This window comes from Neovison vison, chromosome 2 (assembly GCF_020171115.1).
Source record: "Neovison vison isolate M4711 chromosome 2, ASM_NN_V1, whole genome shotgun sequence".
In the NCBI taxonomy this organism is placed as follows: domain Eukaryota; kingdom Metazoa; phylum Chordata; class Mammalia; order Carnivora; family Mustelidae; genus Neogale; species Neogale vison.
Genome location: NC_058092.1, coordinates 54238731 through 54266471, shown reverse-complemented (window position 1 = coordinate 54266471; position 27741 = coordinate 54238731). Strand labels below are relative to the sequence as shown.

At 36.8% G+C, this 27741-nt stretch overlaps 1 protein-coding gene across 6 annotated transcripts in view; it reads right to left on the bottom strand.

The window, feature by feature from the left end:
* Positions 1–27741, bottom strand: part of LEPR (leptin receptor) — an 89667-nt gene that overhangs the window by 46891 nt on the left and 15035 nt on the right. For 3 of the 6 annotated variants that reach the window (XM_044238392.1, XM_044238390.1, XM_044238393.1), the window contains 3 exons: positions 18152–18211; positions 12485–12808; positions 10028–10151 (listed from right to left, as the gene is read on the bottom strand). In XM_044238392.1, coding sequence (XP_044094327.1) covers positions 10028–10151; positions 12485–12808; positions 18152–18191 — 488 coding nt within the window. In that variant the 5' untranslated portion in view covers positions 18192–18211. Of the gene's footprint in view, positions 1–10027; positions 10152–12484; positions 12809–18151; positions 18414–20092; positions 20341–27741 lie in introns of those variants that run through there. The other 3 variants (XM_044238391.1, XM_044238394.1, XM_044238389.1) reach the window with 3 other exon arrangements.

Here is a 27741-nt window from a genome sequence, read left to right as displayed (position 1 = left end):
ATTTCCTTGTATAGCATATTTACAATTTACACAAACACCTTGTGAATCACTAATTTAATGTTCAAACTACCTTATGAGGGAACTAATATCACCTACTTTATAAGTAAGAGAGGCTCAGAGACAATGTGGACCTGAAACTTGTCTGAAGTCTTGTGCTTCAGTGTTCCTTGTTCATTTCAATACATCCAAGATGTCTCTCTCTTTTTCTTTCAAGATTTCATGTATTTATTTGACAGAAAGAACCCAGGAAGGGGGAGTGGTAGGGAGAGGGGAGAAGCAAGCTCCCCATGGAGGAAGGAGCCTGATATGGGGCTCCATCCCAGGACCTTGGGATCATAACCTGAGCCGAAGGTAGACGCTTAAAAGACTGAGCCACCCAGGCGTGCCACCTAAGATATCTTATTATCACAAGATAAATTTCCCTGTTACTGAAGCCACTTTATTATGTTATTTAGGGGATTAACACACCAGAGCTCACAACTGAAAAATAATTATAATCTGAACCATCTTAACATCTCTATACATCAGAACTTTAAAGAATTAGAGGATTATATAATTATGTAATAATTACATAATTATTATTATTTCAAGGATTATTCCTTGAAGAAAAGACGAGATATTGCTCATATTTATGAGAGCATAAACTTTACAAAGTTTGTGTGAAACTGGAATACAGGGACCTTGTAACTTGTCGAAGTCAGGATCAGACCTTCCTTTATCTTCTTTTTTTTTTTTCCCAATTTATTTATTTTCAGAAAAACATTATTCATTATTTTTTCACCACACCCAGTGCTCCATGCAAGCCGTGCCCTCTATAATACCCACCACCTGGTACCCCAACCTCCCACCCCCCCGCCACTTCAAACCCCTCAGACTGTTTTTCAGAGTCCATAGTCTCTCATGGTTCACCTCCCCTTCCAATTATCTTCTAAAAGAAGTCTGAAGTATTTGTGAACATCAAACAGCACTCTAAATTTTGATCATTTTAAAGTGTAAGGATTAAAATGATAATCAAATTTTTAAAATAAGAAAGGAGATACATTGGTTTAAAATAACCAAAAGGTAAAAATTTCTGAAATCCTTCACAAACTTTTATGCAGCCAAGTATCTTATGCCTTGCCAACACACACACACACACACACACACACACACTACCACTATTTAATCGCTCTATAAGTGAGCAAACTTTACTTAAAAGTGAAAATAGTTACACAAAACAAAACAAAACATTTCTCAAATTTTAAATTTGGCTTCCTTGAAAATTTTACCATTTGGGCAATTTCTCTACTCAGAAGTTAGACATATTAATATTTATTACTGAAATTTCATTTTTGATAGACACAGTGATTTATAGAGAGAGCACAGTCTATCCTCTGATCTTTGGTCATATTGTTTGTTCCCAGGATTACTTTTCTATTAATATATTCAAACTTCTCTAAGCAAAGATCTATGCCAAGCTATTACAGGAATAACATCAAATGGGTACCCCCCAATTCCTAACTGTGACATAAACTGAGAGCAAACCATGGTGGACAAATGAGTAAGTGGGAATTGTTGAAAACAGTATTAGTTTTGTATATCATTTAATCAAATCACTTATTTTAATCTCAGACTGGTAATCTATATGGATGTTACCCAAAAAATCTACTTTGGGAATCCCCCCAAATTTCAAAGCCCAAATTAGTATCCCAAACTACTCTCATCAGAATCACCTGGAACCTTGTTAAAAATAGATTCCTAGACCTTCCATGAAGAATTCAGTAGGTCTGGGGCTAAGGAATCTGTTTTCAATAAGAGCCATAGATTGGTTCTCAAAGAGTTATCCCCACACCAGTAGCACCAGCATCCTCGGGAACTTGATAAAAATGCAAATTACTGGGGTGCCTGGGTGGCTTAGTCGGTTAAGCAGCTGCCTTGGGCTCAGGTCATGATTCCAGGGTCCTGGGATCAAGCCCAGCATAGGCTCCTTGCTCAGCAGGGAGCCTGCTTCCCCCTCTGCCTACTGCTCCCCTCCTGCTTGTTCTCTCTCTCTGACAAATAAATAAATAAAATCTTTTTAAAATATGCAAATTACTGGCTCCACCCCAGATCTCATGAATCAGGCCCAAATAAGAAGTAATGGCCTAGATAAATGTCATCAAGGAGACAAGTTTAAGAAGCATTTTGTAAAACGCAAAGTACTCTTCAGATGTAAGATATTATCAAACAAATGGAAAATCAACAAGGATGAAACAGAGAAAGAAAAAAAAAAAGACTGCAAATAAAAACAAATGGACCTTCATGCATATCAAGTTAACAGTATAACCACATTGGAGGAGAAATCCTAATTACCTTTGGAACATAGTATTTGGACCATGAAACCTTTAGCCTTAGCAAAGGTAAAATGAGTGGAAACAAATATTGTACTCTAGTTAGTATGCTTGTTTTTCATAGTGGTATACGTTAGCAATTCCAAAATTACTTTACATATGTTCTAGGACAAAGCAAATGGGTTTGATATTGTGGGAAAGGGAAGACAGTTTTTTACTGCTGGAGAAAAAAGAAAGAGGGACATGTGGGAGGCTGGGAAAGAGGGAGGGAAGGGAAGTAGAAAGAGAGGAAAAGGAGAGGAGAGGAGAGGGAGAGGGAAAGAAGGAAGAAAGGAAAAGGAAGGCTAGAATGGATCCTATGGTTTTGGGCTAAAATGGAAGATACTATGGGTGCCTGCATGGCTCAGTTCGTTAAGCACCAGACTTCTGGTTTTGACTCAGATCATGATGTCAAAGTCCTGGGATCAGGTCCTAGGTTAGGCTCCATATTCAGCAAGGAGTCTGCTTGAGATTTTCTCTCTCCCTCTTCTTCTGCTCACCCCTGACTTGCTCACTCTCTCTCTAAATATATAAATCTTTTTAAAAATGGGCGATGTTAGTATGAATACATGCTTTTAATGAATGTGTATACAGAGATAGAGAAATGCAAATTTGTGTCTATTATATATACACGTTGTGTGTGTATTGTGGATACACATACATGTGACTAGCTCTGGAGCTGAGAGGGCCCAGAAACAATGCCCCCCAAGTAACATGAGAATGTAGCTCCCAGGTACTGCTTTGTAAATACCATTCTCCAATAAAAAGGAATCTGGGCTCCTTGGAGAAATGGCTGATTCCAGTTTTAAAGCAAGAAAAGTATAAAACTAACTTGAATTGTCTTGTAATACTAGAGAGGAAGTCCTCAAAAAAGAAAAAAAAAATATGAGACACATCAAAAGGACACAGAAACCAATCTGAATAAGTTCCCAATGGCCAAATATGGGGCAATTTGAGCAATAAAATTAAAAATGATAGTAACTGATTATAGCCCATAAAATAGAAGAAGAATCCATGAATTCACCTTGACAGGAAGGAAGGAAGGAAGGAAGGAAGGAAGGGAATGGGAAGTGTACTTCTCACAGAGCCCAGCACTGTGGCCTATACACACCAAATGTTTCTTTTTTTTTTTTTTTTTTTAAGATTTAATTTATTTGACAGACAGAGATCACAAGTAGGCAGAGAGGTGGGCAGAGAGATAGGGGAAGCAGACTCCCTGCTGAGCAGAGAGCTCGATGCAGGGCTTGATCCCAAGACCCTGGGATCATGACCTGAGCCGAAGGCAGAGGCTTTAACCCACTGAGCCACCCAGGTGCCCCACACCAAATGTTTCTTGAGTGAATAACACTAGCCCTAAAATGTCCCGGTTAGTACAGAGCACTTTTATTTACTTTATAAATAATGCATTTGTCTTTTCTAAAAATTGCAGTTGGTTCTTCTCTATATTGCCAATTTCTCTCATTATATTCATGTTTTCCTTTATATCCTTGAGCATGTGGAACATTGTAATAGTCATCCTTGTCTGCTACTTTTATTATTTCATTTCTGGATCTGTTTCTATTGACTGGTTTTTCTTTTCCTCTTGGCTAGGGGTTACATTTTTCTGTTCCTCATATGTGTAGTATTTTTCTACTAGATGCCAGACATTATGAATACTACATTAAGTGTTGGATTGTGTTGTTTTGCTTTAAACAATGTTGGAATTTGTTCTGGCAGTCAGTTAAGTTATTTAGGCACCAGTTTGAACCTTTTTTCTTTCAAGTTATTTTGGGGAGAGAATAACCTTGACTCTAGGGTTAATTTGGCCCCACTTTTAGAATGTGGCTATTATGGGGTTTCTAATGTCATTGATATTCACTAACCTGCTTGGTAGAAAACTTCAATTATTCTTGGTCCTATATAACTTTTGAGAATTGTTTAGTTTATAGTTTCTGGTGATTGTTCTCTTCCTAGTATTTCTTACCCAACTCAGTTTCTTACCAAACATCATGGGCAGACTGGTCATCAGTCAAGGGGACCCCAATACTAATTCTGTGTACCCCCCTGCATCAAATACTCTACCTCACAAATTCAAGCTTCCTTATGCTCTCTGAACTCCTACTTCTGTCTCCTTGATCCAGCAAAATCACTGGGCTCCACCTGAGTCTCCCAGCCCTGTGCCAAGTTCTGAAAATTGCCTTTAGTCCAGAGAGCCTGAAAATTCAGGATTCACTTTGTTTCCTTTTCTCAGGAATCAGAGGGGCACCTGGGTGGTTGTTTGCCTTTGGCTCAGGTCATGATCTCAGGGCCCTGGGATTGAGCCCCACACTGGGCTCTCTGCTCAGTGGGGAGCCTGCTTCTCCCTTTCCCTCAGTGCTCTCTCATTCTCTCTCTCTCTCTCTCTCTTGCAAATAAATAAATAAAATCTTTAAAAAGAAAAAGAAATCACAGTTATGTTCTGCTTTTGTCCCATATCTGGAAGTAGATGTTTCCTACATTTTTATCCAGCTTTCTAATTGTTTATGACAGAAGAGTAATCCCAGACTGAATTACTCCCTCATGGCCAGAAGGAACTTACGAAAATATAATATATTCAAATACTTTAAAACTTGATTTTCTTTAAAGGAAGCAGTGAAATGGGTGGTGACTTGATGGAATGTGTGATCTATGTCTTAAATGGGAGTTATTACAGTGTGTTATCAGCTGAGAAGAAAGCTTGATAATGCAGGAAGAGAGGGGATAACTATAAGAGCAAAGTCCTTGAGTAAGCTACAGGGGATGGGACTCAAAACACATGAGAAAGGGTTCACTTGAGATTGGAACACAGAGAACTCATCCATGATTAGAGAAGAGAAGGATGCTGTGTGAGCACTGATAGGAGCAGGCTGGTAGGTTTTGGTGAGGAAAGCAATTGTAAGAGAACCTCCCCCCAGCTCCAATTTTCCTGCTGAAAATCCAAAGTAAGGTCATCAAGGAGTGTCTATGGCTCTCTCTCAGGGAAGCCAGCTGCCATGTTGTAGCATAACCTATGGAGAAATCCACATGACAAGGAACGGAAGGAAACCTCCAGCCTCATCCCGGGAGGAAATAAGGCCCTCTGTCCAATAGCCCATGAGGAACTAGGAAGCCCAGGAAACAGAGCCTCCTGAACTTAAGCCTTGAAATAACTGCAGTTCTAGCTGACATCTTCACTGCAACCTTGTGAAAGACTTTGAGGCATGAGTCCCCAGCTAAGCAGCGCCCGGATTCCTGAACCACAGGGTCTATGAAATGATAAATGATTGTTGTGTTAAGCCACTAAACTTGGGGTAGCCTATTCTATAGCACAATAACCAAGACAGGTATTGGAACATGGAAATGGGATGATGCCATACAGTAACACCTAAAAATGTGGGAGTGGCTTTAGAACCAGGTGACAGACAGAGGCTGGAACAATTTGGAGACAAAGGCTAAAGAAACCCTAAATTGCCTTGAATAGAATGTGAGTGGAAATGTGGAGTTTGAGGACACTGCCAGTGAGGGTACAAGAGGAATTGAAGAACATGGACTGGAAACTGGAGGAAAGAGAATCTTATGTAGGGACAGAAAGCAAGCTGTAGACAGCGTGTGCCTCCTGAACTGGGTGATCTGCTGCAGGAAATTGCCAAGGAGGTGTCTGAAGGTGACTCTTGGCTTCTTCTTGCCACAAGAGGAGAGATATATATTGAGCAAAGGGCTGTTAAACAAAAGAAACCAAGACAAGAGCTGCGAGATACCTAGTCTCTCTAGATGGCATAGATGTCGCTGCTAGGACACGGCTTCCAAGCAAAGATCAAAGAGAAGACAGAGGAGGGCTTATCTCTAAGAGACCTGTGGGCTTTTACCTAATGGGATGAATCACAGTGAGAGTCACAGGAGGCTGTGTGGCTCCTATGAGAGAGCAGGTGGCAGAAACACTACTAGCTCAAACTGAAAGGGTACAAAATTAAACAAAGCCACTGGATTCCCAAAATTGTTCTGAGAAAATTCCCCCACTGCAGAGAGGTACAGAAGAAATGGGAGAAAAAGAAATTCAGAAGGCAGAGCCAAGAAATATGGAGAATTATTCCAGACATTGAGACAATAGAGGGAAGAAGCCTAAGGTGAGGAGGAGGAGATGGTCAGAGAGTGAGGTGCTTGACTCTGAAATACAAACAGAGCACGGTTACTGGTAATGGCAAGGTCTGGAGCAAGTCCACAAGAATGGGTGAACCAGATGGGGTGGAGAAGAAAGAATAGGGGAAGTAAAGCCTTCAAGAAGTTGAAGGTCATCCATAAGGACATGGAAATCACCAGGAATGCTGATAGGGAATAGTAAAGAGACAGAGTAAACGAGGTGTTAGCAGTTACAGAAGCCCAAACTCTTAGGATGACCCTTATTCATCCACCTCCATTTCTCACCATTCCCCAACTTGATGACACAACCATCCTTACCTTTTCATGCCCTCAAATGACCAGATGTGAACTTGGGACCTTGCAAATGCTCCTCACTCTACCTGGTTCATCCTATATCCCCCTCATATTCCAGGCAGATACTTCTAGTGCCTGTCTCTATGTGTTTTCATAAGTCCCTGTGTTTATTTCACCAGTGTTTTCAAACTTTGTTATGTTCCTCATCTTCACTGTTAGCTCCAGGAGGGCAAGGGCTGTGTCTGAGCTGTTCAGCGTGGTTGCCCACACTCAGCTCAGTGGCTGGTGCACACAGTAAACATCTCATGAAGGAAGAAAAGGATTTCTCTTCCATGTCAAAGATAAAATGTCCTAAAGCAGTTGAAAATAGCACATTTCTATGGCACCTCTCCTTTGGATTCTCTACAAACATTAATATCTGAGCTCAAACAATGCTTTCCCTTAAGGGACATATTTATAGGGCTTTAAACCCCTTATAAACATTAGGTTTTAGTTCCTTTAAGAAATATACTTATTTACACATAAAAGCATTTGAAAGATTTCTCCCAAGGATTCTCTAATGTCTGGAGAAGGGGATTTTGATTTAAAATCTCTTCTTCCAGAAACTACCCTTATGGATTTTCCCTCCCATGGAGGTCTTGTTTATTACACTGACTCTCTTCCTCCTAATATGAAAAGTCTTATTTAAATTATTTGAAGATATAGTGCCCAAAGATGCCCACAACAGAATTCAAGACAGAAACGGCATGTAACAATGGGTAAAATGGACATATTAACCAAATTGTATAAAGGAGAAAACAATTAATGTGGGAGGGGAAATGCCACAACCCACAATATTTCTCAAACCATACAATTATGATAAGTTTTCCTGTACTGATATTTTTAGAAGGTGAGTTCAAAATAAAAGCAGTTCAGGATGCCTGGGTGTCTCAGGCAGTTAAGGACCTGACTCTTGATTTCAGTTCAGGTCATGATCTCAGGGCTGTGAGAGGGAGCCCTGAGTCAGGCTCTGTGCTGGGTAGGGAGCCTGTTTAAGATTCTCTCTCTCCCTCTCCCTCTGCCCCTCCTCCAACTTCTCTCTCTCCATCTCTAAAAATAATAATAATAATAAAAATAATAATATCAGGTCAAATACAATCTGCTAAATTCATCATATGAGCAAGTTAATTTATCATAATTTTCTCATTTTCCTGGATCTGACAATTTATATGAATAGACCAGTGACTACTTGGCTGAGTGAAGTGAAACGAAAATTCATAGCTGTAGCCAAGGTACTATGCAACTTTGTAAATTCTGATATATTCAGATATATCTTTTTCTTGAAAATGCAGACCTCTAGATGTAAATATAATCTATACATAATAAAATTTAAATCCTTACAGATAGTCACAGAGCTTTAACACCAAGCACACTGCCCTACCCTGCTGATAATGTTTGAAATTCTCTTGAGTAAGCACCCAGAGAGTTTCTGATTACCATCCAAAATATTTAGGTCATCATAGGAATGTGCTACATTGCAAAGGAATTCTTTTCTCTGAACCAAAATCTATTTTGCTCAAAAAAGTAGGGAATTTTCTGCTCTAAACTTCAAATATATCTCCAACCAAAAGAGGGTTTCCTTTCTTTCCTCATCACTCAAAGCTGAAGTGAGCTTCCTTCATTTTAAGACCAACTTTCCATCTGTGCTCTCTTCCTGGAACTTACTTATTTAAATACTCATTCTCTGTCATAGATCTTCAATGGATTCTCTTCCACCATATCGTCAACCTTTCTCTCCCTGCTGGGTCATAATTTACAGACTAGAAACAAGCTCATTCTTTCCTGTCCTTTTAATGTCCACCCTTCGCTGTCCATCACCCATTACTATTCCAACCTTTCCCACTTTACAACCCGTTACTTTGTTCGCCTCTAGAGATCCATAGCGCAGTCATTTCTGTTGTGAACATGTATCTAGGTTTCCTGGCTGCCCAGCATTTGTCTGGAAAATCTAACATTTTGTAAAGCTCAGACACTGGCAGCTGGGGGCACCTTCTCACCAATCGGACAGTCCCATTCAGAAGGCTGTCCCTAATGAGAACTACCCAAAGAAACAGGGGTTAGCAGGCTTCCAGAGTCATCTAGAATTCAGCTGCACTAGCCATCCCCACCTAAGGCTTCCGCAACAATCTTGTGCTCCCATGGTTTCACGTACATTCCTAAACAACATACAAGAGTAACTACTCCAACTGAAGTCATGTGCGAATCTGCCCCAACAATAGTCTGTGATGCCTCTGAGACAGACGTCATACCCTTTTTTTTTAACATCTTTAAATTTCTCTTTTAATTATTTTAATTTATAAGGGTATACTACATGTTGGCGAACTGAATTTAAATTAAAAAAATAAATTATTTTAACTTAAAATGATTTTAAATATATAATTAATATAATTATTTATTTAAAATATACATAACATAAAATTTTCCATTCTGAGTGTACAGTTCAGTGACAGTAGTACTTCACATTGTCCGATAATCATCACCACCATCCAGCTTCAGAACTCTTCTCACCTTCCCAAACTGAAATTCTGTACATTAAATGTGAACTTGCACCCCTAGTCCCTGGTTACCACTATTCCACTTCCTATCTTGACTCATGTTTATATGGACAGTTTCTAGCACATTGCCTCTCAACAGTATGCCCTCAAAACTATAGAACTGAAAGGAATTAGTATCCTTCTCCTTAAGCGTCACAGAAAAGAACAAATTAGGAAAACTTTTTAAAGAGCTAAAATTCATCTAGAAATGATAAATATTGTCCCTGTAGTTATTAGGAAACTTGAATGATGTCTTCTCTGGAATCATAAGTGTATGGCTATTTAAAACCACCATCTTGACTCTCTACTCTGCACAAATAAATATTGAACACTTACATTTCTAAGCTAATAAAATGATCGAAAAGGACAAAAGAATCTGCTTGAAAAATAAATGTATAACAAGTTTTCCCCCTGCACTCAAATATCTAAGAGCCCTGAACTGAGCTCATCCTTCTTGCAGAATATACACCCATCCATAATTGTTGTGTCTTGCTACCTTAATCAACAGGAGGAGCAAAGAGGAAACCTAATAGAGATTAATACTGCATGAAAAATACATAAAACTGCCCTCTAGAAATGGACATACATACAAAAGGAAATGTAGGGAGAGGAGAGTTTCCATAATCCACTTCTGTATATGGAAGCTCTTGCATTAAAAAAAATTGTAGAAATTTCCAAATTAATTTATTTGGCACTTACAGAACATATAAAAGATGGACCTTAAGGTCATAAGTCTTGAAAGGATTCTTAAATAATGACTCCATATAACAGATGAATAATTTCAAGTCCTCTTTCATCCAGCACTGTATGTTCCAGTTTGCACCTGAATTAAAAATAAACTACATTAAATCTGAAAAACATTCGGAACAACTCAGTGAAAGAGAAGAACTAAATTAAATTTACCAGTGTTCTGATACAACTTCCATTACCTATTCTGAGAGAAAAAGAACCGGCTCTAACCAGTGGTATGTATCTACCTAAGTCACTTAGCCCCCGAGGTCCCCAGTTTCCTTTTAGGTAAGTAACAGAGTTAAATTCTCAAACTCTTTTTTTTTTTTTTCCCCCAAATCTTCAACTGCTTAAGCAGGACAAAAGACCTCACCTAGCTCAGTTCATGCTCACTTTCGAAGAGGAAAAAAAAATATTCAACATCAAGGGATAAGCAAATTGGAGCAGTATTTCTGAGTCTGCTTTACCACTAAAAGCACAGTGATTCACATGTGAACCATGATTCATGTCTTGAATTCTTATTATTGTAATATCACGGGCCCCAAATACAACTGATGCAAATATACTTCACTGTGCGCTGGAAAACTTACCTGGCAATAAATTACTGGTGATTTGTAATTTAAAAAGCAAGAATAGCAACAACTACAAATAATGGCTAACCCAAGACAACGCTAACATATTTCCCCAAACCTGAAGGATTGGTAGCTGGTCGGGATTTTACAAAAGGTTGAGCCCTTACAAAGTAAACAGTATGCCTGAAAGAACCACCTGTTGAAATCCTCAGCAATCGCCGCTTAACCTACCAATTTTAGTTAAACTCACTAAGAAGCGACTGGTTATGGAAGCATTATTTATGTGTAAAATTTAAATCTACAGCATCATAATCATTCCTCTTGAAAACTGAAGAAAGTACTAACACTTTTTGATCAAAGCTCATCACAAAGACCCTGTCTTATTAAGTTCACTCTTGGTATATTTAATAATTGTCAAATAGCTAAGTTCCCCTATGAATTAAAAAAATATATATGCCTCATTTAAAATTAAATGATTAATGGCCGTTGACTCATTTGGAGACACTAAGAGCTATTACTACTAACTTGTTTTAAAACTCTGAATTTATTGTATATTTATGCTTTGTTCTTACTCCTGCACTGATTTCAATGAACTGGAGTGTTTCTACCATCTAATCAGTGATGCTCTACCAGGGACAATTTGGCCCTCAGGGGCATCTGGCAGTATTTGGAGATATGTTTGGGGGAAGGAGCTACTTGCGTCTAATAGGCAGAAGCCAGGGATGTTACTAAACATCCTACAATGCACAGAACAGCCCCCCATAACCATGAATTGTCTGGCCCAAAATGTTAATAATGTTGACATTGAGAAATTCTGATTAACCCTTTATAGGAGTGTTATACTTATATGTGCCTCTATTTTCATACTATAGGTCTCAGCATACTGATTTAATTGACACTGCTCTGTTAGCTTTTCCAGAAGGCTTGGAAATAACTTTGTGGTTTTGATTTTCAGATGCAGAATTATTACACTAGCTACATTCAGTATGCATTATACTTAAACAACAAAACCCCCTTGATTTAAAATATGTAATTGGCTACTGAGAGATTCCTTGCTTGAACAAATATTATTCATAAATGTTTTAAAATTTAACTAATTCAACAGTTGAATGTTTTTAAAAGATTTTGTTTATTTATTAGAGAGAGAGAGAGAGAGAGAACACAAACCAGGGGTTGGGGAAAGGCAGAGGGAGTGGAGAAGCAGACTCCCCACTAAGCAAGGAGCCCAATGCGGAGCTCAATTCCAGGATCCTGAGATCATGACCTGAGCTGAAGGTAGACGCTTAACCAAGTGAGCCACCCAGGTGCCCCCAATGGTTGAATATTTTGAATACTTTATCTATTCAACAAAATAAGGTGTGCTTCTTCTATTTTAAAGCAAATTTAGAAGATTGCAAGTAATAGATTTATAGGAAAAAAGAGTCCCCTCATTGTATTTTTATAAAATATAAAATAATGTGGGGTTCATTAGTTTGGTCACATGATGAATCATAATATTATTACTAATACAAAATGATACGTATAAGAATCCCATCTATATTACATTTCTTCATACAGGTTTCAGAGAAGGAAAACATTTTGTTTAAAACAGTTACTAGGGGAACATCTGGGTGGCTTGGTTAAGCAACTGCCTTCGGCTCCAGTCATGATCCCAGGGTCCTGGGATCGAGCCCCACATCGGGCTCTAGCCCTACATGGGGCCCTCTGCTCTTCCAGGAGCCTGTTTCTTCCTCTCTCTTTGCCAGCCACTCTGCCTGCTTATGCTCTCTGTCAAATAAATAAATAAAATCTTAAACACACACACACACACACACACACAGTTAATAGGTAATGCTTGGAACATGAATATACTTACCTATTTGTTGAAAAACTAAAGAATTTACTGTTGAAACAAAGTCCTTCCCGTCAATATTGTCTGCATGTACAGAACAGTTTTTATCTTCCTTGCTCCAAAAGCAACAGTAGAAAGTTGTTTTGGAAGATAAGTTAGAAAAGTAGGTAGTACTCAAATTCAATTTAGCTTTGACAACTGCCTCATAATGTTCGTTCAGATTGGAAGTGTTCTTGGAGATTCCAGTTGGCAAGTCGTAGGTTGTATTTGGTGGCATGCAAGAGAGCTTAAATCTCCAGGGAGTAATTGGATATGCCAAGTTAAGTGCAGTTGTCAAATAAATAAATTCTGTTAGGATATTAAAGACACACAGAAAAACAATTTGTCATTTTGATTAAGACATAAATAGGAAATACCTGAGATTAAACCATGTAGTGCTCAGTCTGTGCCTAATGCAGAGCTCTGGGCTTCCATTATACAATGTGTGATACTTGGAAGGGTACATTGATTTACTGAGATAACTTCACCCTTTAGCACCTCTTCTTGGAAATCTGAAAATTGTGCTGATTAATCTAGCCTTCTATATTTACATTTTAATGAAAAAAATTATAGCTAAATATTTCAATCACTTTTTCTTTAAAAATTATTCTTTTTTATATTAACATATAATGTATTATTTGGTTCAGGGGTACAGATCTTGATTCATCAGTCTTACACAATTCATAGTGCTCACCATAGCACATACCTTCCCCAGTGTCCGTCCCCAGCCACCCCATCCCTCCCACTCTCCTCCACTCCACCAACCCTCAGTTTGTTTCTTGAGATGAAGAGTCTCTTATAGTTTGTCTCCCTCTCTGGTTTTATCTTGTTTCATTTTCCTCTCCTTTACCTTCTGATCATCTGTCTTGTTTCTCAAATTCCTCCTATCAGTGAGATCATAGGATAATTTTCTTTCTCTGTTTGACTTAGTTCGTTTAGCATAATACTCTCTAATTCCATCCGTCATTGAAAATGGCAAGATTTTGTGTTTTTTGATGGCCGATATTCCATTGTATGTATATACCACATCTTCTTTATCCATTCATCTACTGATGGACATCTAGGCTCTTTCCATAGTTTGGCTATTGTGGACATTGCTGCTATAAACATTCGGGTGCATGTGCCCCTTCGGATCACTACATTTGTATCTTTGGGGTAAATACTCAGTAGCGCAATTGCTGGGTCATAGGGTAGCTCTATTTTCAACTTTTTAAGGAAACTCCATGCTGTTTTCCAGAGTGGCTGCACCAGCTTGCATTCCCACTAACAATGTAAGAGGGTCCCCCTTTCTCCACATCCTGGCCAACACCTGTTGCTTCCTGACTTTAGCCATCCTGATTGGTATGAGGTGGTATCTCCCTGTGGTTTTGATTTGTGTTTCCCTGATGCCAAGTGATGTTGAGCACTTAAAAAAATTTTTTTTCTAATGAGCTTCCAGTATAAGTGGGAAATATCTCAATGTGCAATTATATAAACAAATATTAAAGTGTTGTTTTAATATTTCTTAAAGAAAATATTACCAAAATGTTAGCACTATGAGTGGTTTTTTTTTAAAGATTTTATTTATTTACTTGACAGAGAGAAATCACAAGTAGATGGAGAGGCAGGCAGAAAGAGAGAGAGAAGCAGGCTCCCTGCTGAGCAGAGAGCCCGATGCAGGACTCAATCCCAGGACCCTGAGATCATGACCTGAGCCAAAAGCAGCAGCTTAACCCACTGAGCCACCCAGGTACCCCAGCACTATGAGTGTTTTTAGAAGAGTTTGTCTTCAGCATCAGAACAGCTGGATGATCTCTTGAATCTACCCCAGACAATGTCAGATATCCTCAGATATCCTAAGACATGTCTTTAATGCACTCTCCAAGAATCAATGCACAAAGACAGGAAAATTCTATTACTGGTTAAAGACAATTCTCACTTTTTAGATATATAAAAATTAAGAATAATTATATAATCTCATATGCAAAAAATTCTGAAGAGTGGTACTTGTTTTTTTAATCAGTAATTGTTTGAAAATAAAATAATTAATTCTCAATAATTCTTTCTTTTACAAGTTACTCATATAATTCAACAGCTGTGTTGCTTCACATATAAACCAATGCAGAATGAGAATTCTGAGAATTTTGCATGGATTTGCATGGAATGAGAATTTTTTGAAGAATTAGGGTAAATGTAAAAATGTGAGAAAATTACAATTTTTTAAAAAACCAGTTCACCAAAAAAGCTTTAAATTATTATAGTAATATATGTAAAAATACCTAAATAATATATAGGTAATGACTGTTAAACTCTAAACTTTTCCATAAAAGTGAACTAACATAAAAAGGTATCAGATGCAAAAATTAAAGCAAACATGACCAACATGACTAACATTTTGCCCACACTGATAACAATTAGGTATCATAACATCACCAAAAGTGACTCCTCATTACAACTGTCTTCCTTTGGACTTCATCTTTCTAACATATTTCTGAAATTAGCACATGTCAATAAAAACAGGTTATTTCTTTGGTTTTCCAAAACTATGAATATTTGTTGGTATTAACTAAAAGCACATTTTCTAGCTCCACATGGAATATTCAGTTGGCTGAACTAAGTCTAAAATCCTCAAAGAAGTTATTTGAAATTTAAAATGTAATAATAAACGTCATAGACATAGCAACTAGTGAATCAGTTTAATTAAAAAATGGTTCTATTTTACACGATTCTTTTGCAAATAATATTTCTTTCCCTCCAGATGAGCCCTAAACAGCTAGGATTCCAGAATTTGCATCTGAAGGCATATGTTATCACGGTAACAACATCCCAAGAACTCTACTGATTCAAAAAACTTCATCAAACAACAAACCTTTTGGAAAGCCTATGTGAAACACATTGAACAGAGCCTAATAAAAATTAGTAAATTCTCTCATTGGGGAGAGAATGAGTATGTTGTTACTTTTTGATAGTCCCTTGTAGTATAGTTTTCTGAAATCTGTTAACAGTGGAATTATTTTGGGTATTTTCTATAAATCTATAAATGGCTATAAGAAGAAAAAACAGTATGCATAAAGAAAACTTGGAGAGAAGCTTAGAAGAGCACCTTCAGATTGGATTAGCCAAGGAGATGCTTAGAACACACAGGTGGACAGCTGGACAAGCTCCCAATATGGTTGCCAGCTAAAATGGGTTTTGTTTTTTAAAAAAGCTTGACTTTAATTTTTTAAAAGATTTTATTTATTTACTTGACAGAGAAAGAGCACAAGCATGAGAAGCAGTAGACGGAGAGGGAGAAGCAGGTTCCTTGCTCAGCAAAGAGTCTGATGCAGGGTTTGATCCCATGACTCTGGGATCATGACCTGAGCTGAAGGCAGATGCTTAAATGACTGAGGGACCCAGGTGCCCCAACCTGAATTTAGTTTTAAAAAACTTGGAACGCAGCCTAAATGAGATGATTTGAGTTTTCTGTTTTTTTTTTTTTTTTTAATCAAAATACCTCTAGAATGCAGTAAGAAACAAGTCAGAGAATACTATGTTCAAAAGTCATTGGTGGGGCAGGTGCCTGGGTGGCCCATTTGCTTAGTGCCTGCTTTCTGCTCAAGTCATGATCCAGCTTCTGGGATGGACTCAAGCCTTGGGCTTGGTGCTCAGCAGAGAGTCTGCTTCCCCCACTCATCGACTTTCTCTCTCTCTCTCTCTCTCAAATAAATAAATAAAATTTTTTAAAAAGTCATTGGCAATGGGTGACTAATTTCAAACAGAAGCATACTATGATTTATAATAGTTAAAATCATGACATTAAAAAATTATCTGTGAGCTTTCACTTGAGGATACTCCGCAGTGGATAGAAGGAAGACTAGTATACATTTAAGTCTTCTTCTGTTGATATTCAAGACGGAAATGTTCAACATAAACACCATCACTTGACAATATCCCCTTATAACATTACACTTGTCATTGTCTACTGGAGTTATAATGTAAAATAGCATTTAAAATGGCATCTCCCTTCCACTTAAGAATAAATCCATTATTTTGTGTCATAGTGATATATTTTACATATTATCACCAAGTAAATTGCTCCTTGGTACAGAGAATTAGTTTTCACTAACATCTGATATTATACATTTATAACCTAATAATGCTACATTTACTAAAAAAAACATTCAAGTGTCACCATATCATGTTTCTATACATGTATAAAGATGTTAGTGTGCATAAATAAATTTTCTGTATTATAAAAGAAAACAAAGTAGCAAACAGTGGGCAGGAAGGAAAAATCAGCAAAACATAATAAATGGTTAAGGGCTTGTGATGATTAAGGTAATGTGTCAACTTGTCTAGGGCTACCGGGTGCTCAGTCATTTGGTCAAAAAGTTTGGGAGTGTCTGTGAGGATGTTGTGGATGAACTGAACATTTGAATCAGTAAAATGAGAAAAGCAGATTGCCCTCCCTACCATGGAAACATGGATGGGCCTTATGGATCAGTTGGAAACTTGAATAAAACAAAAAGGCTGAAGTAGAGGGAAATCTAGCTGCCTGACTGACTTCAGTCTTTTCCTTCCTTTGGACTCAAACTGATCATCAGCTCTTCTTGGGTCTCAAGCCTGCCAGTATCCAGAGAGGAGCATATCCCATCAGCTCCCCTGGCTCTCCAGCTGACCAACCAAAGGTCATGGGACTTCCCAAGCTCCACCATCTTGTGAGCCAGGCCTTTATAGTAAATCTCTTTATCTTGCTCTTTAAGTCCTCCTGGTTATCTTTCTCTGGAGAACACTGACTAATACAGTGCTGAATATCAGTGGTAAAATTCTGAAAATGTACGAAGATCAAATCCAGCAACAAAATGGTCAAAGTACATGATTTAGAAACTTGCATAAGAAATATAAATGGCCTATAAACAGTGCTCAACCTCACAAATAACTGAGTAAATAAAACTGAAATCAGATGTCATGTTTTCCGTATTTGATAGGGCAAAAAGGTAGAAGAACGATAATATACATCTTTGACAGAAATACCATGGGATAGGATTCACGTATTTGTGTTGGTACTGCAAATGGTTCAAGGATTTGCAGAGAAGATTTCACAGTACCTACCAAATTTTTAAATGTGCATACTATTTAACATAGAAATTCCTCTTTAATAATTAATCAACAGGAATATCCTCCCAAATATACAAAGATATATGCATGGATTTCAATGCAGCATTATTTGTAACAGATAAAGAAATGTCTATCAATGGGGAATTGGTCTAGTAAATTAATAATTTAAGGTATAGTCATAGGTTCATTGCTATGCAACCATTAAATGAATAAGCATATCAGTAAGTACTCAGTAAAAAAAAAAAAAAAGTTGTCATGATAAACTGAAAAACTATTAAGCAGAAAAAGAATAACAGAACAATAGATAGAGACCAATTCTATTTTCACAACCATAGATACAAATTGTGTGTATTTGTGTGTTACACGTCTGAAAAGTTACACGTCAGGTTGTGCCCAGGAGATTGGTAAGGATTTTTTCATTTTCATCCTTACACTTTGGTTTGGTTTGTATTTTAAATCATGAGCCCAAGAATTTCTAACTCAGACAGGGGACATTGTGCTAGCCAAAAAAAAGAAACAGCATCTCTAAGGGCAAAATCTTACATGTGGAGATTTAAAAAGCAGATTACTTACCCCAATGTAACAAAGCCAAACAGAATTTTTGACAAGTCATCTTACTTCAGAGAAGTAGACCTGAAAAACAGTACATCTAAAACAAATAACATACAACACACAAAAACACCCGACATCGATCTCTACAAGTTGTCTGGGGAAATATAAAATGAAAAGGATTATGAATAAGTCTTTAAATTTTAATCCTCTATAATACTGTGCATCAATATTAGAGAAGTGTCTCACATTAAAGTAGAGCTAGACATTATAGATTCATTCCCGTACACATGCTTAAAATATAATATTAGCCACATATCACATATAGTATATTCAAAAAATTTTTAATGTTCCTTTATGCCATGACAAACCAGGCATGATAGGATAAGACCAAATTTTTAACTAAACAAAAGTGTTCATAAGGTTGATTCAATATGTACACCATCAAACATTAATTTTTTTCATACTCAACTCTTAAATTTCTCTTATTTTCTAAAGCCATTACATTCACTGTAATACTACAAAGCCAAACAGTTATAGCATAGGTAATGACTGTATATTTATTTCCAATAAAGAGGAGGAAATTACCCTGTAAACTTTTGGAAACCCCTTGTGTTTTTTTGCAGATGCAGTAATACTCACATTGGAGAGTTATCAGAGTAATCTAAGGAAAGGTTGATGGCTTAATATATGCAAATCATAGGCTGAATTCAAGGGATAAGCTTTCCCATGAAGTCTACTCATTTTGAAATACATCATGAATAAGATTATATGTACTAGGACATCATGCATTAGATTGGCAGCATAATTTTAATATATTGGGCTTTGATTCGTAATGAAAGCCTAAACGTTTTTGTTGTTCCAGTGTTTTTTGTTACCTCAAACTGGGGATTCAGCTCACTACAGAAAGTTAATCTGAGGTAAAAAGCTCTGAATTAGGTGTCAGGAATCTTGAATGTTGATCTAGACTCTCCAAATAATCAGCTGTAGGACTTGGGACTTCGACACTCTAGACCTCAGGTTCCTTATATACAAATCCCCCTGATGGGTGAGCTCTATAATCCCTTTCAGAGCTTCCCATGATTCTGAAAGATTTTATTTTAAAACAGAACTCACAGCTTTACCACAAAGAATATTATAAAATATGAAGTGAGAAACATGTCTCATAAGTCACATCTGCAAATTGGCACCATGTGATGAATAAACAGGAAAACACGTTTGTTTAGTTCATGACTTAATGACGCTCAGGAAGAGAAGGGATGAGCATAAACATTTTGCTGTCTGATAAATTTGTTTTTCAGCCTCTCAGTTTTCATCAGAAGTTTGATTCCTTATACATGGATATCACAATGTGTCTTTAGGACTAAACATCCTTTCAGTCGGTCTTTGGACTCCTCATTATCTAATCATATGAGGGGTTTTTTTAAAGATATTATTTATTTATTTGACAGAGAGAGATCACAAGTAGGCAGAGAAGCAGGCAGAGAGAGAGAGGAGGAAGCAGGCTCCCCGCTGAGCAGAGAGAGCCCGATGTGGGGCTTGATCCCAGGACCCCAAGATCATGACCTGAGCCGAAGGCAGCAGCTTAACCCACTGAGCCACCCAGGCGCCCCTCATATGAATTTTTTGATACCTGTTTGTGATACAAAATTTTCTCCTAAGGGGAGGTTGCTGGGGGATGGATGAAATAACTGATGGGGATTAAGGAGGGCACTTGCTGCGATGAGCACGGGCTACGGTATGGAAGTATTGTATCACTACATTCTATACCCGAAACTAATTATTACACGGTTGGTTAACTAACTGGAATTTAAATTCAAACTTTTTAAAAATATCTCTTAAAATAAACATAAAAGCAAGTTTCATAATCAGGATGTGTCATAGATACAACATATCATTAGACTAAGTGTTTTGAATGAACCAACTGGTGGCAAATAATTCAGGCCAACAATTGATTTGACTCACTTTTAACTCAACTGATCTTCCGAGTCAAATGACCAAACAGCTCAGTTGTTCTTGCTTATATAAGACAAGCATTCTTTTATTTAATGTTCCATGCAAAACACAAATTGTTCTTATGGTTTGAATTCTTGCAGGCAGGTTTCACCCTTACATAACAGAGAAACAAGCACAACAATGAAAAGGGAATAGATGCAACCTTGAAGAGAGTGTGAAATATGTCCCCTTAGATAAACTCAATGAGACAAATATTTATACGACCCTACATTGTACCAGAAATGAATATATAAAGAGGTTTACGGAAACACAAATAATACGGAAAAAAAAAAAAAGGCAGAAGTTTTTAAGCTGCGAGGAAAAAAAAATCAAGCAAAGCGAAAACTAATGGTAAGATGACCAAAGTAAGTGTAATATACAAAATGTCATTAAGTTGAATTCACTTTTTAAAGATGAACTATTAATTTCCTTTATGCTTTCTTCTGATCAAATTGTCCAATCATATATTCAGAGTGCTTTTACACTAAAATGAAACCAACAGCTTAGGGGAAATGTTCAAATAATCCTAACACTAAGAACAGAAAGAAATTTTTGCCTGAATAACTTCAAAACAGGTAACATCCTCATGAGCATCCTAACCGTACCAGAGTTTCATGGGAACTTCCCAATTCAACAGTTCCTCAGCCCCTCCACTGCCAAGACCCTATTCTAAGCCACCACCCTCTCTTCCCCGACAGTCAGAAGCACCTCCTACCTTGTCTCCCTTCTGCTGCCCTTACGCCTCAGTTCAGTCTATTCTCAAGGCAGTAGCCAGAGTGGTCTAGATCATGTCTGTCTTGCCCCAAATACTACAGTACTTGCCTTTTCATTCTGAGTACAAGTCTCAGTCCTACATAGAACTACAAGGTCCTGGATCTCGAATGCCCCTCTGATCTCATCAACTACTGCTCTTCCTTTGTTCAAGTCACCTTCTCAGAGCCTTCCCTGCTAGCCCATCTAATAGTTCAACACCTTCCCCACCCAAACATGCCATACCTGCTGTTCTGCTGAATTTTCTCCTGATTCCTTCACACTATCTAATGTGAATATGACTTCTTGTTTTTCTTGCTTATTATCTAACTCTCCCCACTAGAATGTAGACTCCCCTAAACCAAGACTTTTTTTTTTTTACTGTTTCCTTTTCATCATTATATCCTTCACCCATAGAAGGCTGCCTCTCACCTACTAGGTGCTTGCTATATATTAACTGAATGAATGAGTGAATGAAGGAATGGCATGATATGACTCTTTCTTGAAAATTCTTCAAAATAGCCTGGTGGCATCATACCAAGAAAATAACAACAATCTTCAAAAGACGCATTATGTGGATAATAAAGATGTGATACACACACACACACACACACACACACAGAGAGAGAGAGAGAGAGAGGAGAGAGAGAGAGAGAGAGAGAGAGAATTATACAGCCATAAAAAAGGATGAGATCTTGACAACATGGATGGACAACATAGATATTAGGTGTAATAAGTCAAACTGAGAAAGACAAATACCATGTGATTTCACCTATATGCGGAACCTAAAAAAACCCAAAACAAATGAATAAACAAACAAAAAGCAGAATCAGACTTTCAAATACAGAGAAAAAACTGATTGTCAGAGAACAAACTGATTGTTGCCAAGCACCACCTTAACCATTTTTAAATATGGATCTTGTTGGGACATCTGGGTGCCTCAGTTGGTTAAGCGTCAGACTCTTGATTTCAGCTCAGATCATGATCTCAGGGTTGTGAGATCAAGCCCCACATAGAGCTTCACAGCAGAGTCTGCTTGGGATTCTCTCTTCGTCTCCTTTTGCCCCTCCCCCTCACTCTCTCTCTCAAACAAATAAATAAAGTCTTTTAAAAAAATAAATAAATATGGATATTGTTGAGAATTTGGTAAGAGCAAGATACAAACTGCCAGGAGGAGATACATACACCCAAAATTAGGGCTATAATTTCAGGGGGCTAACAAACTCTGAAATTCATCCAAATTCATCTAAAGCTTCCCAATTTAGAGTTTATTTAGATAAATAAATTTCAGTCCTCTGTAAGTATAGCTCCTATAAATTGAGCCACTGATAAACATCAAGCTATGAGGAGTTAATACTGCCTAGCGTTCCCTCTGGAATATAGTCATTCTATGTTGACAGTTCAGATAAATAATGTGTTTTATTTGAAATCTTCATAAAATATACAAAGATGCACTCATAGATTGATCTAAATGACCCACCCATAACATCTAGATCTGTGGTCAGTAATTCAATTTTCATAAAACACCAGTTTTATACATGTCACTGACGCTGGAGTTATTATTATAAACTTCAAACAAAAGGAGAAATAAAAAACTATATTCTCCTGAATTACAATATTATGGGTTTTCAGAAGAAAATCAGACTTCAACTTCTATCATAGAAGCTTTTTTTGTGTATCTTTAGGTATCAAATTCTACTTAAATATAAAGGAGAATGGTCTCAATTAGTGTTTGAGTGGAAGAAAAGAAATTATTTACAACTTGCTCCAATAATCTCACAAAGTCTCTAGGTTTGTAGAAAAGTTTATGAGTAGGAAAAGCAATTCTGACAATTCCATTGCCTTGATGAGTAAACTCAATGAGCGCCATCTGCCACTAATTCTTGCTTTTACTTTCTGCTAGACAGGCGCCCATTTTTCACTTAACACCATTTAAGTATTTTATCTAAATATAAATGAAAAACCCTATTTCTTCAAATGTCAAAATAAATATAGCCTGGTTTATTTCTACTAACCCTGTCATTTTAAGTATGTTTACTTTTATTTCTTCATTTAGGGCAGAAATTGGTGATGCTATTCCTTCCCATCAAGTAGCTGTTAAAGACTTAAATTATTTTAAATTTTTTTAAAAAACCCTTTCATCATTTTGGTATAAGCATTTGTCGCTTTGAAAACTTAATTTCAAGTGTTTTAATTCCTGATGTGGCTCTAATTGTGTGATCTTGTTGCAAATTAATTCCTTGAAAATACAGAGGAATAAACTGTGATTCAGAGACGTAGGTACCATAAACTCAAAGTTGAGTCAGAATAGGCATCTTACTTACAAAATAATTTAAAAATCTATATGTAAGTTAACTCATTTAATTATTAGCTAAATATTTGGTAAAATATAAGTTACCATATGAAGAACTAGAAATATAAAAATCAATAATAAATCATTAATTTTAACTTGTTATTTTTAATAAGTAACATTATTTTCTGACTTTTTTATATATCAAAGTTCCATAATACCAATATCAGTAAAGTACCATGGGACTTCACATTCAAGATAACAAACTAAACAAGTAAACTGATCTTCTCTTACTCCTGAGAAGTCTCTAGTATTACAGTAAAATAAATCATTATTAACCAATAGAACACAGAATGAGAAGGGAGCAGCAGCAAAAGAGAGATTTAAACAAATTTCTGGAAGATGAAGCAAAGATCAATGAAGTAGAATGAAGGAAATGACCACACAGGATATTTGGGGAAGGAGCTGTCATCAATGAAGAAATAAATTTACTTAGCAAAACCCTGGAGATGCTCCAAATAGTAAAGGGCAGAGTGATATGGGGCCAAAAGGAGAGAGAGTTTTAGTCTGTATATGTAATATATGACTTTCTTTATCCCCTCATGAACAATTCACAGCAGCCAAATCTAACTCCCTCTAACTGTCAGAGGAGTGATTTACATCAAGAGAAATAACTCTGGCTAGTTTAAATAGAAAAATAAATAGTAAAATTATTGGGTACCTCACAGAACCTCAGTGAGAGCCAGAGAACTTGACTAATAAAGCACACAGTCAAGAATCTCACCCAAAATCCTATATAAATTTCTCTAGGAAAGATAACCCTGCTACCATGCTAAGACATTACATGTTGTGACTGAAACCTCAAAGACTACTACCTCTGAGTTCCTCTGAGCTTATCTGTTCTTCCATATCCCACACTTCTGATATAAGATTTGGCATGAATGTATCTCACTGATGCAGCCTAGTTCACAGTCTACATTTAGGCAGCCAGGAAGCTTGAAAAAATAAGGATTTATAAGGTAGGGAAATCTCCAAACATAGATAAAATATCCAAAGATGTCAAATAGCGAAAAAGAATTAAAAAATTGTTGCATACACTCCTATATATTAAAGGCATTAAAAAGTACAAGTTACTTGAGGAGACCTTGGGCTTTCAGTATAGACTTGACATGAACATGGTAAAGAACTTACATGTTCTGATAAAAGGCAACTCCCCACTCAAGTGCCTAGAATAAAGCCTACCAGTTGACAAACACTGCCCATATGCTCACAATTCACATTCTTCATATTTTTCCCCTTAACAGCCATGTTGAATGAAGACATGAACTAAGACATGAAGGCTTCAGCATAATGAAAAAATTTTGTAAAAAGAGGGAAAAAAAAAAGAAAACCTACCACAGGAGACATAGATAACTCAGAGTAGAAAAAATAGTTTTCATAAATGTTCATGAGTATCTTCAAGGACATTTTCAGAAGACGCTGCACCCATAAATTCAAAGATTGCTCTGACAAAGGAATCATCATCAAAGAAAGAGCTTTAGAAAATCATATGCACAGTTGCAAAAACATTTTTCAACAGAAATGTTAGAAAACACTTTTGCATAATTAATTCCTCTCCAAAAGGAAAAAAGAAAAAAGAAATACTTAAAGAAAAAGGCCAAATGATCTATATCCAAACAGCAGTAGTTCCAGAAAAAGAGAATAAAGAGAAAATGATCAATGAAATAAAATGAAGAACTTTTCCAGAGGTGATAAGAGACACAAGTTTTCAAACTGAAGAAAAAAAAAAAAAAGAAAAGTGTACCAAGTCCAAGGAGTAAGAACGGAAAAAATATCCACTGCTAAACATATCACTAAGAAATTACATTAGAGCAAAGAAAGAAAGACAGGAAACATTTCCAGAGAAGAAAAAAAAATCTCTAAAGGGATGAGAAAGAGAATGGAAGCAAAGGTTTTATACCAAAACAATGAATTCTAGAAGATAATCCAGTGATGACTGATGGAAAATTATTTACAGTGGAAAATTCTATTAGCCAGTCAAGCAAGTATCAGAGCAAAGCAAATATATTTTCAATAACACAATGACTTAGAAAATTTATATTCTATAAATCTCTTTCTCAGAAGGAATTTTACAAGGTATTCCAGCCAAATGAGAAGTAAACCAACAAAGAGGGATTCAGGGATTCAGGATTCAGGAAAGCAAAACTACAACCCAGGTGATGGCTCCACAGGCTTGAGAATGACCAGTCCAGATAGCAGCTGACCCCTGAAAGGAAATAACCAGAGGGGAGATAGGAATGGAGGTAACGCAATGGGTAATATGATTCTGAAGCTGCAAAAATGTGACAAAAGCAAAAACCCAAAACAAAAACAGAACCCACAGAATAGCACAAGGGAAAAAAGGAAGTCATATTTCAAAATTGAAGCCACTAGACCAAATAAGAATATGAGTTCATGGTCGACAAAAAGAAGAAGGAAATTGATCCCCAAAAAATAAAGAAGACTGGATAAAAACCCAAAAAATTAAAGATACAATGGAGAAGGCCCACCTAACTTCTCTCAACAGGAAAAAATAAAGTTAATTTAAAAAAGCTTTATGAAGAGTCCCGATCTAAATATGAACCAAAATAAAATATGGCATACTTTTTTTTAAGTAGGCTCTATACCCAACATAGGGTTGAAGTCAAGACCCCAAACTCAAAGGTCCCATGCTCTATGGACTGAGCCAGCCAGGTGCCGCATATATGGCACAATTTTGACCAAGTGCAGAATTAAAGAATCCATTTGAAAGACAGAAGAATCCCTTAACCTTGATTCCGAGAATATTCTCCTTTGGGTGGCTAAGGAGTCATACATATTAAATGAAATGACACTTCTTGATTCTGCAGTGAATGATATTTATGGTCATAATAACATTAATGCTATTTATAGATTTTTCAACTTTTTGGTTCAACCAATAGACAAAAATGAAAGATTCAATTAATTACAATACTAAATGTGGAATATTAACAATAGTCTCACTATGCACTTCTCAAAACTTGTGCGGTATGATTGTATAAGGAGAGAGAATGGGAAGGCAAAGAATGAAATATCCCAACCTGATGATGGAGGGAGTCGAGAGGAACTACCTGTAGTGAATGGGACAGAAATAGTGGAGGGAATTACAAATGTAACCAATTAAGAAGCTCAGGAAATTGGTATAATTATATGCAGGAATAGAGAAAGAAAGAAGGCAAAACTAGTAAGCTAAATTCTCTTCTATGACGCTGTTTATGGTTCATAAATGAAAAGAAGTTAGTATAAGCACATTACCCAGCCCTTCAGAGGAAGCCACAGGTCTAGGAACCAAAACCAGAAATGGTTCAAGTTAGTTGTTTGCAAGGTCAGCACGGAGAAGGTATGGGGCAGGGGGTGAGATTTTTTTGATTGCAGTAGGTTTTTGTAACCATGTGCGTGGATTATTTTCATGTAAAATTATTACTGAGTCCTTTTAACTAAAGAGAGGGCTATGAGATTTCAGAGAAAATAGCTACTAACAAAGTCCTAGGGGCCAATGAAAGGTTCACAGAAGTGATATTTTAGTTGAACTCCAAGAGACAAAAAAGAAGAGAGTACTGCTGTATTTCTTCCATTTTAAGGTTCACAAAATGTTAACATCTCTGACATCAAGATCTTTGTTAAAATCGATGTTATCTCACAATTACCGATAGCCCAGTAGCAGCTGTGATTGAATTGTCATTGATTGCATACAGACAAACTGGGGCGCTTTCCTCATGACAGACTGGGCAATTTTAACCCATCAATATTTTGGGCAACAAACTATTTAAAGACCATTTGAGGAAGGAAAAGGAGCCCTGAGCAATGTCTAAAAATCTTATGTTGACGTCTTATGGGAAGAACATATAAAGAGCCAGCATAAAGTTTGCAAAATGGACCATGCTGGTAGAAAATCAAAGAAACAATAGTGAAGCATTCTTTTATGAAGTGCTATATCACAAGTATTCTTGATAACCCAGGACATGCTAGTGTTTGGAAAAATACTGACATCAACAGCGCTGAGATGAAAAGTAATTAAAAAAAAAAAAACTAGATTCTGAATGTGAAAAAGAACTCCTTAACCAATTTCTTTGATTGATACTTTCCTTACGAGAGTGATACGATTTAAACAAAATCTTTATTTACTAATTCTAAAAGACCTCCTTCCAGTAGATATAAGACAAAAATGCTAAAGGTTGAGAAAGCATTGTAAAATAGCTATACAGGCAGAGTCTTTTCTTTCTTGGAGGTACAAAAATGATAGTATATCTTAAAAATTCATGATATCTAGATTTACAGAATTACAATTACCTAGAAAGACGGTAATTAGGAGAAATCAGAAAGATTACTTCTAGTTTGGGGAAATCGTAACAGATACCATGGAAGGCATAGGAAGCGTATTTCAGTATTACAAAAGAGATTCACACAGACCCTATGGTCAGTAAAAACAAACATCAGCCAAAGAATATCAATAAAAGACAGTAAGAACTCCAGTGTGCAAACTGATTAGCAGATTTCGAATCAAAGACCAAGAAGCCATTTG